Genomic DNA, 13,279 nt, shown 5'->3' with positions numbered 1-13,279 from the left:
AAGTATTCTTATTCCCTGCTCTTTTTATTCTTGCTTTTTTCATAGTCAAAATAATACGGTACTTCTGGCGCCAAAAGTTGTATAGTAATGCGCTATTAAATTAATATAGGTTATATAACCAAGAAAGAATCAAAAAAATTTGTGTGAAAGAAATAATTACTAGAAGGAAAAGAGGATAAATTTTCTTAAAATGAGATTTTTTGGGTTGTAATTTGATTCAGAAGAAATAGTGCGATCAGTTATATTCAAGAGTGTATTTGTGGGAGTCTAGCTGAAAATGGACTTTTTTGACGAGCTACTCAGGTTGAATGAACTTGCTTCAGAAAATACCGGAAACCTGACAGTAATGCTGGAAAATTTGCTAGTTTTGGACACAAGAGATGAGAACTTTCACTCCTTAAATAACAGGTTTCCGGGTGGTTTTCTCTTAATTTCCCAGCTTAAAGATAATCTACAAGGAGAGGATATGAGTCCAGAACAACAACAGAAAGTTTTGAGATCTCTCCGAACCAGAATTTTTGACCATCCAGATTTTGATTCTATAAGGCTCTGTATTTGTCAGGATCTGAACTCTCCTATGAATAGGAGCTGCCTTCTTCGACTGCTTAAACATTATAGCCAATTTCTTGGTATCAATTCAAACGTGGAACAATGTAAAGACGTTTCACAAGAGGTCTTCACTTTCAATATCAAATATAAGTACATTGTTCTGGAGTCCAATCTTAATCCTTTAAGTTTTAAGGCTGTTAGGGATCTTTTATATATTATGGTTATAAGGCAAGTGAAGCTGAACTCTAGAATGGTCTTTTATGTAGAAGAAGAGCAACCGGGAATTGAAGTAGGCCCCATTCAGAAAGGCTTGGTATTATACATAGTATTAGATCCAAAGGGAGATGTGAGTTGTGAGTTTAATGTGTATACGGTTTGTAATCCAACTGGATTTTTAACGAAACTTGATAACCAAAAATCCACTTGCAAAAAAGTTGCAATCAATGAGATTATTCAAAGTCAAGTTACCACTTCTTCTTCACTAACTTTGGATCAAGATGCTTATTCTGCAGTCTCCAGATTTGATATCTACTCTGAAGCCACTAATGTTGACTACTATGAGAGTAGTAATAAGGAAAATTCCTCTCTTATTAATGATGAGGCTATTCTACACAATAAACTTAATAGGTTAAAATGCATCAACACATTTCCTGGAACCTGCTTTTCTATTTTTGTGAGATGGAATTTGGGGATTGGAGATGTCCTGTACCCAAATATACCCAAAGTTAATCCTTCAAGTATTGATGAAGGACTAATTTTTCTGAAAATTGACATCAATCAAATTAAGGATCCGTCTCTTATCTCAATTATTGAAGGAATCAACTTTTTAGAACTGTTAATTAGCTCCAGTTCTGACTGCAAAGAGTCCAGCCTACAAAATCATCATTTATCTAACCCGAGTACCAGCTTTGAAAAGAAAGAATTACAAACCATGTCTTTGAAGTTTATTAGAAGTCTTTCCAAGTTATGGGGATACTCTATAATGGAACACTTTGATTCAAATCAAGAAGAGAAAGAAACTGATACATATGTGGAAAAGGATAAATTTGAGCTGAAAGGCTCATCTAGTGGAAGGATCGACGCTGACTATACGGACTTGCTTTGGAGTTTTTTGGTGAGTGTTAGAGACGAAAATCTCATTTTCAACATAGTCTTGTTTTTGCTTGATGAGCTCGAGAAATCATGCACTCAACAACTTTATGAGAATAGATTTATTCCACAGGTTAGAAATGATAACACAACAATCTTCTCCCAACTGATTAGGATTGCAATAGAAATTTACAAAGGAAGTCAATATTTGGGAAGAAGATACGAAAATTCTCAAGAAAATGAAGGGTCTGATTTAAAGGAAAAGCACTCTCTGTGGGAATCAATAAGGAACAAATATTTTGGAGAAATGAAAGCCTTCAAGTTTATATTAATGGAAATAGGTTTTGAAAGTATTTTGGCAGATATGAAGATGCATGTAAGAAAGAGTGAGCCTCTAATCGATGACTCCAGCTTTGATTGGCACTTGAATGACTTGTATTCAAAATCTAAGAAGCTTCTGGAAGAGTTTAAATTGGCTGAATTACACCAAAAGAACAAGGAGCTGATTGAAAGATTGAAAAAACTTATTCCAGTATGCTATATTTCGAATATTCTTAAAACCTATAATTGCTCGTGGGACATTTCAAAGAAGCTAATTAGATCTACAATCAAATACTACTCAAACCAAAGTATCCAGGAAGCTCTTCCTACCATCTTTCTGGCTCCTGTTTTCAATAAGACAATGATTGGCCAAATTATCTCGTCAAATCTTCCAAACCAAATAGAGATTTCGTCTTATGAGACACAAGGAGGAAGCAAAAGAGAGATTCTCATCCTTAATAGAGTGGATTCCATTGAGCTCCCTAACCTTAATAGCGAGCTCAGCGAATCTATAATCAAGTTTAACAGGCTTCCAATTTGTGTTTGGAGAACTCTATCGGACTTTGAGGAATCTAGACACTTACAAAACCACTATACAATTCAAGTAGAGAAAAGCTTAGCCTAGTTCTAGTCATATCTTGCAAACTTTAGTAACATTTACATATTAAGAAAGTTCTAATTAATAGCTATTTACTAAATACGCTTCCCGGTAGCCTCCAGAGTATAATCAGCCATTCAGGATTTGCTTAGACATATCGGAGTGAATTATATATGTTTTCCTGGTCTCAGGATCAACGCATTGCAACTGCCCAAGGGAGAAGAATTTGCTAAAATGTAGTTTAGTTGTCTCTCCATCGTAATTCAGTAGGTCACTGGTACCCACCACACATTTGACAATGTCTTTTTCAACATAATGGTAAGTAATATTTTTATCAGGCTTGATTGCTTTAATGTCTCTATTTGGATAGACTAGAATACACCAACCCAAATGAGTCCAAAGTAGTTTTCTTGTATTTCTTGGGCAAACAGCATCTCCTTGCTCGTCACAAAATACAATTTCAACAAGTCCACTCGGAAACTTGAAGGTGATGGTTCTCAAATCATCGTCTCTCTGAATCTTATATGGCTTTTCAATATCACACCAGGGTCTCCCTACTTCCTCTGGAATACCCGGTAAAGTTGTAAAGTCCTCTTCCTCACCTACAAACTCAAAGCAAGTACTTAGAATCCCATATAATAAATCCAATTCCTTCTCAAAGTCAAAGCTTGCCAATTGCTCCTCGATAACTAAGTCCCGATCAATAAATGAAGCCGAAGAGTTGGAAGATATTGATGTAGTTGTCTGCAAATTGGTAGTCAATGGAGTAATACTTGTACTTCCTGTAAGCCTGGGTCTCTCAAATTCTCCAATATTCTGATTACCAGATCTTGGTTTGCCAATCCGTTTCTTTTCTACGCTTTCAGAAGAGACTTCTTTCCTTCCTAAAGGCACTCTATTCTGCATATTTTCCCTCTCTTTCTCCTTCCTTTCCATCAGAGTAATCTCCTTAGTAAGCCTATTGATCTCAGCGTCCTTTGACTTGATTGTCATTTTCAAACGAGTTACTTGGTCGTTCAAGGTAATCTTATCCTTAGTTAGTTTGTTATTTTCTCTTTCCAAGCGTCGTTTCTCTAATTCTATTTCTTGTCTACTCTTTTCAAACTTTGCCCTCAATTCCTTTTCAAAATTCACCTTATGGCTCTCCAGGAGCTTTCTTTCTCTATCCAATAAAGTCTTCTTTTTCAACATTTCTTCGTGGGTCTCGTGTATATATTCCATCTTCTCGTCGAGCAAATCCAACTTTTGTTGAATCAACTTGTCATAGTCCTTTTCCTGCTCCCTTTCTGCAGTATTTCCCTTAATTTTCTCGCTTCTATAGCTTTTTTGACTGTCCATGTTCTGCTCTTTGTCCCATTTGATCCCCATAAACTCTTCCTCAGTATCAAAGATCTCAAATCTTTCCGCCCCACTCTCGGTGGTCAAATTTGAACTTTCAATCCCCAACAATAAAGAGTCTAGTTTGCCGTTCCTGCCTACTTCTGGCATAACCGGCTTGTTTGAACGTACAAACCTTCTAGCAGGAGCTGAGTTTGAAACAGTCTTTGCCGCCGTATGCTGCCTAATTTGAGAACTTCTTCTCGTAGTAGAGTCACCATTTGCCTTTCTTGAGTTGCTTATTACCAACGACTTGCCTTCTCCCTTCCTAAGAAATGGCCTTTTTGGCGGGGTTCTCAATTGGCTCTCTCTCTCATTTTCATTGACTGTTCTTTCAGTTTCAGTAACTGAGCCATCTGTCTCATTTTTTATTCCATATCCCTTAAAAATTTCTCTTGACATCTCACCATCCTCACTGTCAAAGTTATAGACTCCCAAGTTAGTAGAACATGCAGAAACCTTATTTTCTGGCCCATCTCCATCTATATCTTCACTATTAATATTTAATCTATCCATTCCATATAGATTATCCACTTCCACTTCTTCATATTCCTCAAAGCTCCCGCTTGGAAAGTGAACATCTGTCATTTTAGTGAACAAAATACCTACAAATTCACACCCTTGAGTACCGCTCCAGTATTCTAAAACATCTGCTTTCTAATTTCTTTTAATTTATTTTTATTTTTCTTTTACCTTTATAGTTAACTTATATTACATGTGACGTTTTAATATTCTGTGGGCCAATTGGCGCCACATAGTATAAATAATAACCTTGATCAATTAGTAATTATTTAGTTAGTATTGTAAATATTTCAAGCCAGATCTTTATAAGAATAATCACTTTTATAAAACATAGTTGACCCTTGTCTTATTATTTCTAGTTCAGAATCTAACAAATTATAGTAATTTTGTATAATGTCTTTATTATATTGATAGCTTGATATTTCGGATAAAATCGAGTAGAAGTGTTCCCTCAATTCTTCGAGGTGTTTTTCACTCCTGGACATTTTTTCAACCAAACCTTGTTTCTGGAACCACCTTATTTCATTTTCAAAAATTTGGAAATGAGACATTTCATCTACTGAATCGATTAAAAGCATGAAATTAGCATACCTGAAGCCTAGAACTACTGAGAAGCAGTTAACAAAATGATTATCAAAACACTCAATGATAACTCTAAGCATATCAATTGTTTCTTCTGGGTATACCAATCTTATTACTGAGCATGCTTCGAGCTTATTTGATTTACTTTGTGCATCTATTTTGCTTTCATTTAGATTTACCAGTGCATGGTATCCTCCATAATGAGATGGGTGCCTTTGTATCAACTTGATTACCCACCTTTCAAATATCCCAATTTCACTACATTTATAAGGCTTATTTGAATCATCTAACGAAATTATGGTAGGAATTAATTCGTAAATTAGCCAATTTACTAAACTCCAAGCATAGTAGTTGTGTTCATATGAGTCTATCTGTAGACAAATGAACTCATAATTATCTTCTAATACATACTTAATAATTTCATAATTATTCATGCTTTTTAGCTCGCTTTCTTTAACTCTTTCATAGTGTTTAATTAATATATATTCTAAATAACTCCAGATTTCCCCGTACTTAAAGGTATGGCATAGTGCAAGCTTTGTAAGATTTAACTCACTGCTTAAAAATCTCATATATTCAGACTCCAGTTCTTTTCTCTCTAATAATTTTCCTATTAAAATTGCCCTTCTATCCCAAATCTGCGGATTCAAACTATCTAAATAGATCAATAATGTTAGCATGTCCCACAAAATGGTATCTTTTTTCTGGTCAAAAAGTTGGAATTTTCCATAAATAGTATATAGCTTTTCTTTCATATCTATAGCTTCTTCATCATTTGGTAATTCTTGGTATTGCTCCATATACGCCTCAATATACTCTCTAATCTCAGCCCTCACCACTTGCCTAAAACTCTCAGATATAATTATCCTGTCCTCTTCATCCAAGTATATAAAGTCTTCCACTTCCTCTTCAGTACAGTATTCTAGGAATTTCGTACTTCTCTTATTTCTAAACTCCTGCTCGTTAATAAACGTTAATAATCTGAGTGACCGTTCTGGATATAATTCTAAATCTGCTAGCATCTTATACTCAAACAATGTGTGTCTTTTGTGCTATAATACTACAAACACACTACTTACAATACAATTTATTGAATTCTCCAAATTGATTTGTCATTTTTTTCAAATAAGAAATTGGCGCCATCATGTTTGACATTAATAAATTCATAATTTTAAAAAAAAAAGGTGAATGCTGTTACGTCGGCCATAAAAATGCGTAAATTCAGTTATCTTCTATTTTTTCCTTTGAACAGTCTGAAGTAAGAGTTCAAACTTTCTAGATTTAACTTAGTATTTGATTAGAATATGATGATTATCTAGATAATAAAAATCTTGAATAAATTCTCACAAGTTAACAAAATACCAGTTCTAACGAAATAATAATTGAATAAAAATAGATCTAAAAAATTTATAACATAATTCCTAACTCCATTCTAAGGTTTTAATATTTACAGGTTGTTAGTAAATCAATTTAAGAAAAACTTGACGTACGTGAAGTATCAATAAATAATCTGTTTAAAATACATGAATTTCACACAAGAACTAGGAGTTAGATTTCTGATTAATCAAAGCAGGAATAGTTTCATTATAATGAATGCTATGAACAAAAGAACACTGATCGAAATTGAATATCCCAAAATAGACTTCATTGTACTTCTTTCGTAATTATAATTTTTGTGTTGGCTATTAATCTCATAAACAGAAGAATCACTTAAAGAGCTATTTTCTATTTCAAATCCAGATTCATGTTTTTCTATATTTTCGAGCCTCTTCTTTTCTCTAACTTTAATATCATTTTCATTCTTTTCTTCTTGTGGTGGAATAAAGACTTTGGAATTAGTCTCTGCTTTTACTAATTTGATTGGCTTCAAAGATTCATTCTTTTTCTGAACTTTTTTCAGGACCAAGGTACTGAATTCATCTTCACTCAAATATCCTACGTCATCTGATTCAAATTCATAATCACTGAAACTTTCTGAATCTTCAACCTTTTCTATAATATTGTCTGGATATATATATTTTTCTGTTTTGAGTGAAGAAGCCTTCTTGTCTGGAATATAAGCGTATTTTTTAAAATCTGGTTGAATAACTTGAATTATGTCCTTTTTTTGAGGACCAAATTTTATAGGTTTTTCAATAAAAACTTTATTCTTTGAATAAGAGCTTGGGGATTGTCTTAAGTATATTTTCTGGTTACTATAGTTGTCTTGGTTAATAAGATCAAAATCTGATGATAAAGTACGATATCTGCTTCTAGAGGATGCTTCTACAGGAACTAACTTGAGAATCTTTTTTCCGGAATCTTTATTGCTGGTATTTTCTAAAGCCCTGACATTTATAATATTGAACTTTGGCTTAATTAATTTGCAAGTTTTCTTGGTATTTTTAGGTGCATTTTTGATAAGAATCTCTTCTATTTTTGACTTTGAAGCTTTATTAATATTATTTAGCTTAAAAACCTTGTACCCTGGATAAGCTACATTAGTCACTTTTTTAGGTTTTGCATCCAAATCACCATTAAGCAAAATAATGTTTACTGGCTTTTTAACCAGCTTAACCTCATTTACATCGGCTTTAGGAACTGCCCTAGAAGTATTCTTTGCCTTAATTGGCTCTTCAAAACAAACTAACTTAGTTTGATCTAGAGCTGAGGTCTTATTTGTTGATGGCCTTTGATCCATTATCAACTTGGCAGAAGTTTGATCAATATTAGTGTTTAATCCCTTTAAAATGTACCAAGTAGTAGCGGCAGGTGCTGTTGGTTCCGGAACTGTACTCTGGTTTTTTTGAGACCCCAAAATAAATTGTTTTTGTGCTGTTGGTTTTAGAGAATTGTTCATTTTGTCTGTAATGTGATTGCTACCTTTCAGAATTATCACTTTGTTTGTACAGAGATTTTGCTTTTTCTGTTTTGATAGTGGTTTGACCATATTTGCGTTTGCATGACCCATATTATTTGAACTTTGGCACTGAATGCTCACTTTATCCTGGTTTGGCACAAAAATCATTTGAAGACCGTTTGGTGCTGTGACATTCTGAGAAGCTGTTGTAATATTTTTAGGAGGCTGAACAGAAATGTTTGAAATTCCAGTAGACTTAACATTTGCAGCCATATTTATATTTTGTGCGCTACTATCAACAAAAACCATCCTTGGAACGCCAACATTACCTTTTCCAACAGAAGCATTTGCTTGAACTCTAACATTAGCAGGTACCCCTCCTTTATTTTTACCCATAATCATCCCATTGTTGACCTTATTTTGGATGGAATTTGCATCCACACGTAGAACTCCTTTTTGAATAGTTGGAACAAAGTCCTTTTGTATGGCATTCAAATTTACTACGTTATTTTTATGTGGATACTGAAATTGGTTGTTCAATGGTCTTGCAACAACAGGCGGGAAACCAGGCTGAAACTGCATGCCATAATGAGCCATAGGCACTGTTCTTCCTGAAATAATAGAATTTGAAACGAACTGCTTAGCTTTCTTTAAAGCTGCTCTACGAATCAGTTCTTCCTTTGTTACAGATTTACAAAGAATATTGAAACAGGAGACAAAGTCTTGAATGTTGCAATTCATGTATCTGTTATTACACGTAAGAACAACTTGAACAAGTTCGTTAGGGTGAATATCTGAGGCAAGATCGAGCCTAAAAACATCGGATGATAAATATATCGAAGTTTGACCCTTGCTAAGTTTCCACTTTCTTGGGAGTCTTTCTGCGCCAGTGAATGGTTTTTTTTTTCTTACTTTTCGTTCATTATTTGCTTTGCCCTTTGATGGCTGGTCCCTAGGGATTCTATAGTGGGTTGAAGCTACTTTATTCATATCATACAAAAAGTATTCATTAGAACCATCATCATGAGCCATGTTTTGCTGAATATCTTCACTTTCAAACCCATCATCATCTAAGTTATCATCATAAAAATCTTCATTTTCAAAACCATCCATTGAGTTTTCCATGTTAATCCCAAGAGTTTTGATTCTTACATTAATCGAATCATCAGAAAGCCCCAAAATATGTCTATATTTCGGGGACTTTCTGGAAGGATCGGCAATATTTGATAAAGTTACTAATATAGACAAAGCTATTTCAGAATCGCTGTCTGAAGTGGAGCAACTGGACAAGTCTAAAGTTGACTTTGAAGTTTCTCCGTCAATTCTCCAGTTATCTGGAACTAACTTAATTGAGCTTTTATTCTTAATTTCCTTATTCAATTGTAAGCTTGCCGTAGCTATTGATACCCATCCTTTTGGAGTGTCAAAACTACCACCAAATTCAATTGGAGTACAAATCGACATTCCTCCAAATAAAGTTCCTTTCTTTAAAAAACCTTCACAGTCTGAGCATTGTATCACCTGCTCATTGCCATCAATATTTTTATGTATATATTTTGGCTTTCTTTCCCAAAAACGGTACCAACTTTTATGTTGTCGAACCTTGTGGCATTGAAAACCCAAACATGCATTCAAATAATCAGTCCCCCAAGGAAACAAATACTCCGGATTTTCACATTCCTCGTAATTTGCCAAATTAAATTTTTTTCCCAATGAACTTCCATTAATTGACAATAGAATTACGACCTGTAGGAGAAAATGGCAAATAAGTAAATTCTTATTCATTGCAATCCTTAACCAATCCCATTAAAACAACCCAAATAATTGGTATTCAGAATTACCTCTAACTTATTTAATATTAAAAAGATTTGCTCTTGCTTAATTAATCTTAATGCTTTTTCATTATTTTTTCCTCTACTAGTAAATGTGTCGTTTTAAGATTCCCGCCCAAATTGCAAATATCTTTATAAAAATTTTGACTATAATTGTCAAAGTGAAGGTCAGTTTATGGAAAATGAGTATTGAAGAAATTTTAAGAATTCACTTCTTGAAAAAAATAATATACTTTATGATCTAAATTTCTAGTTCATCTAAACTATTTATCTCTTTTTTGATTAACAATAAATAGTTTATGCTGCAGAATAATCTTTTAATTGTGAATATTCACAGGTATTTAGAATCTAAAATAGCCCAGGATAGATATAGCTGAGAGTAATCCTCAGAAATACCAAAATATTGTTCTAAATGTTGGTTTAACTTGTTTACTTAAATTTCTACTTTGAGTAATGAGTGATTTTACCCCGTTGAAAAAAAATTATTCTTATACGTCGATATTAAGTAATGCGTCGGTATTTTTAAAATGTTTGAAATCTTCAACAACTGTAAATCCACTTGGAACAAAATCGCTGGCTACATCTTCACATTTTTTGCTTGTGTCCAAAGCTGATACAGACTGTATAATTACCCTAGGCCTTTTAATTAAACCTGTAATAAAAGAGCAAAATTCTTGATAAGTTAAATTTTCAAGAATTTGAATGGCCCTATTTTTCCAATCAAAATCACTTTCTCCGTTAGTGATTACTGTCAAGTACTGAGCAACTTCCTCCTTAATGTTCTTTGGCTTATTTGAATAAATCTTAATTTCAGAATCTACCAGAATATTAAACTGGTCTTCATCAAGTTTTTCCGACAATTTTACCAGCAAAAGTTCATCAAGCAAATTATGGATACGGTTAATAACATGTGGATTACTGAAATCTGAAGATTGAACACAAATATAAATACCAATAGCTGGCTTCACATTGTAACTACATGCATGCACAATATATCCTAATTGTTGATTTGTGCGAAGCTCTAAATAGCAATTTGAATCTAAATATTTGGATAAAAGCTCCAAAAGAACATAGTTTCTCAAATTGTATTCACCCATATCAATTGAGTAGATTACTGAGCCATTCTTATCCATAGGGTTTAACACTGACTTCGATAAGATGATTCTGTTAGATTTTATCTCAGGATCTGATTCTACTGCTTTTTTTAAATCTATACAGCTTCTAATTATTGGCTTCTCCATTCTAGAATTATCTGCTTGGTCAGATGATAATAACTCTTTGATAGTCACCGTTTCAACAAGCTCCCGTGCCTGATTTTTATTTAGGTTACCAACAGTGATAGACTTTATTAAACATTGTGAGAAAAACTTGGATATATGATCGCACAGCCTCTCGTATGTAGTTGTACTTAGTACAGACAGAATCTCTTCCTTTGAAGGAGTATAAACGGAATAAAACTCTCTGAAATTATACGAAGTCAAATGGGCAAGTATATCTGGATTGAAAAGTGAATTCCTGACTGATAACCTACTCTCCTCTAAAGCATCTTCAAAGAATGATTTATAATGCTGTTTTTTACCATCATTCTTAAGCTCCACAAGAGATTTAATCAAAAACTTCAATAGAGTGTGCATTTTATCATTAAATCCAGAAATTGTGATAGATATGCAATTCATTGAATTTCGTAGAGTGTAACCGCCAGAAATCTTATAGTCTAAATTGGCAATAGTTGCATTATAGGCCTCTTCTGTGACAAATTTACTTAATGTTAAAGATGTCAAAGTATCAAGGACAAGTAATTCACAAGTAACCTTACTTGATGAAAAGAAAAAGAATTGAGAAAATCCGTGTGGAGTTCGGAAATTTGTATCCGGCTTATAATATGCAACTACTCTGTCACTAAACGAATTTCCAGGGGTTTCCAGGATTGTGGGGAATATATGCATGTTACCGCCATACGTGTTCATTAGGTCAAAATTCTCTGGAATATAATTATTTTTTGTTGGCATTTTGAGCCCAAATTTGCTAGCATTAGGAAGACTTATATTAGAAATAATTTCCTTGATTTCTGGCCCAAACTCTAACTTGAGATAGTTGATTTTATAGTATCTGTCATAAATTAATTTATCTTTAAGTCTTTCATCCTCAATTAGAGCTTTATTTTCTGGAATTGAAAATAAGATAAACATATTCTTGGGATCAAAATATTGTTTAAGATAGTTTACTGCGTCTATATCCATCTTTTCAACTCTGTTCCCAAAGGTAAGAAGCTCTTTTAAAGGAGGCAGATTAGCAAGAACAAATGCATTATTACTAATAGTCTCATCCAGACTTGGCCTATTTCTATAGTCAAATACAAGCTGGGAGAGTTTTTCAAGGTCTGAAACTACTTCCATATCTATTTCATTTTTGACAACCAAGTTCACAAAATTTAATGTATATTCAATTACATTCAAAACTTCTCTAGCGCCTTTTTCTGTTAGGCTTATTGTAATTTCGAACAAATTAGCAGAATACATTTCATTTAGCCCGCTACTTAGAGTAAGGCACCAACCATTTCTTCTCAAAGCCGAAGTTAAGCTCCCTGGCCCCTCGTGCCCTAAAATATTTGAGAAATACATCTCAGGAAGTCCTTTTCTAAATTTACGTAAATCAGGAATCTGAAAATTAAAAGATATTTTTCTTTCATCCTTATTAGGTATAATATACACCATTGATTCGAGAGAACCATCTTCTGGAGATTCCATAATACTTATATATGGTTTTTCTTTTTGGAACTCACTAAAATAATCAATACGGGCAATATTCTTATCAACTATTTCTGAAAAATACTTTATTGCATAACTCTCAAGTTTATCAAGATCACAATTTGAAACTAATGTGAGAAACATATTATTTGAACTATAATATTTACTGTGAAAATTCTTTAGCTCTGCAATCACATCAATTCCTTTTTTTTCTGGCTCATGTTTTAAAGTTTCTACATTCCCAGTCCCAAACTTCTTCAATGGATGCCCATTCCTAGCTATTGACGAAATTACATGATACCTTATCCATAAATCTGATAACAAATTTTTGTTATGTTCACTGTTTACTGCATTAACTTCCCTATCCACATACTTTGTATCAAATAAAGGACATGTAAAAAAAGCAGAAAACAAGTCTAATGCATATTCAAATGACTCATTCTTTATTTCAAAAAAGTAAGAAGTTGACAAATGATCCGTAAATGCATTTGAACTCCCTCCATTCAACTTCATAAAGTCATCAAAATCACCTGGGTTTGGATGTCTGACTGAACCCAAAAATAACATGTGTTCCAAAAAATGAGCAAGGCCGTTCAGTTCTTCAGGATCTTGTTGACAGCCAACGAACACCGACAAACTAGCCCCTGAAATATCCGTATTCTCATCCTGAACCAATAATACCCTTAGATTATTTGTCAATATTAATGCTCTATATTTGTTATCATCATAAATTGGCTTTGTAATATCATTCTGAACCTCTTTTAAATTAGTGTTTATTTCTACCATCTATTCTGTATAAATCTTTAAACAATCACCTTCTTGA

At 33.4% G+C, this 13,279-nt stretch overlaps 5 protein-coding genes across 5 annotated transcripts; 1 reads left to right on the top strand and 4 right to left on the bottom strand.

The window, feature by feature from the left end:
* Nucleotides 1-277: 277 nt before the first annotated feature.
* On the top strand, nucleotides 278-2,584 carry ELE39_003720 (uncharacterized protein; the record flags this gene model as incomplete). The annotated part of the gene is made up of 1 exon (XM_067346865.1): nucleotides 278-2,584. One exon carries the CDS (start codon nucleotides 278-280, stop codon nucleotides 2,582-2,584), a length of 2,307 nt encoding a protein of 768 aa, XP_067199656.1.
* A 102-nt stretch (nucleotides 2,585-2,686) lies between these two features.
* ELE39_003718 (uncharacterized protein) lies at nucleotides 2,687-4,522 on the bottom strand (the record flags this gene model as incomplete). The annotated part of the gene is made up of 1 exon (XM_067346863.1): nucleotides 2,687-4,522. One exon carries the CDS (start codon nucleotides 4,520-4,522, stop codon nucleotides 2,687-2,689), a length of 1,836 nt encoding a protein of 611 aa, XP_067199654.1.
* A 224-nt stretch (nucleotides 4,523-4,746) lies between these two features.
* Nucleotides 4,747-6,060, bottom strand: ELE39_003717 (uncharacterized protein; the record flags this gene model as incomplete). Its single annotated transcript, XM_067346862.1, has 1 exon — nucleotides 4,747-6,060. The coding sequence occupies one exon, from the start codon at nucleotides 6,058-6,060 to the stop codon at nucleotides 4,747-4,749; it is 1,314 nt and encodes a 437-aa protein (XP_067199653.1).
* A 542-nt stretch (nucleotides 6,061-6,602) lies between these two features.
* ELE39_003716 (signal peptide plus transmembrane domain or GPI anchor) lies at nucleotides 6,603-9,662 on the bottom strand (the record flags this gene model as incomplete). Its single annotated transcript, XM_067346861.1, has 1 exon — nucleotides 6,603-9,662. The coding sequence occupies one exon, from the start codon at nucleotides 9,660-9,662 to the stop codon at nucleotides 6,603-6,605; it is 3,060 nt and encodes a 1,019-aa protein (XP_067199652.1).
* Nucleotides 9,663-10,197: 535 nt separating this feature from the next.
* ELE39_003715 (peptidase insulinase-like peptidase) lies at nucleotides 10,198-13,242 on the bottom strand (the record flags this gene model as incomplete). Its single annotated transcript, XM_067346860.1, has 1 exon — nucleotides 10,198-13,242. The coding sequence occupies one exon, from the start codon at nucleotides 13,240-13,242 to the stop codon at nucleotides 10,198-10,200; it is 3,045 nt and encodes a 1,014-aa protein (XP_067199651.1).
* Between the last annotated feature and the right edge of the window lie 37 nt (nucleotides 13,243-13,279).

Source organism: Cryptosporidium sp. chipmunk genotype I, assembly GCF_004936735.1.
Source record: "Cryptosporidium sp. chipmunk genotype I strain 37763 chromosome Unknown contig_8, whole genome shotgun sequence".
Taxonomy (NCBI): Eukaryota; Apicomplexa; class Conoidasida; order Eucoccidiorida; family Cryptosporidiidae; genus Cryptosporidium; species Cryptosporidium sp. chipmunk genotype I.
Note: the sequence above shows the minus strand (reverse complement) of the source record. Positions and strands in the feature narration are given on the sequence as shown.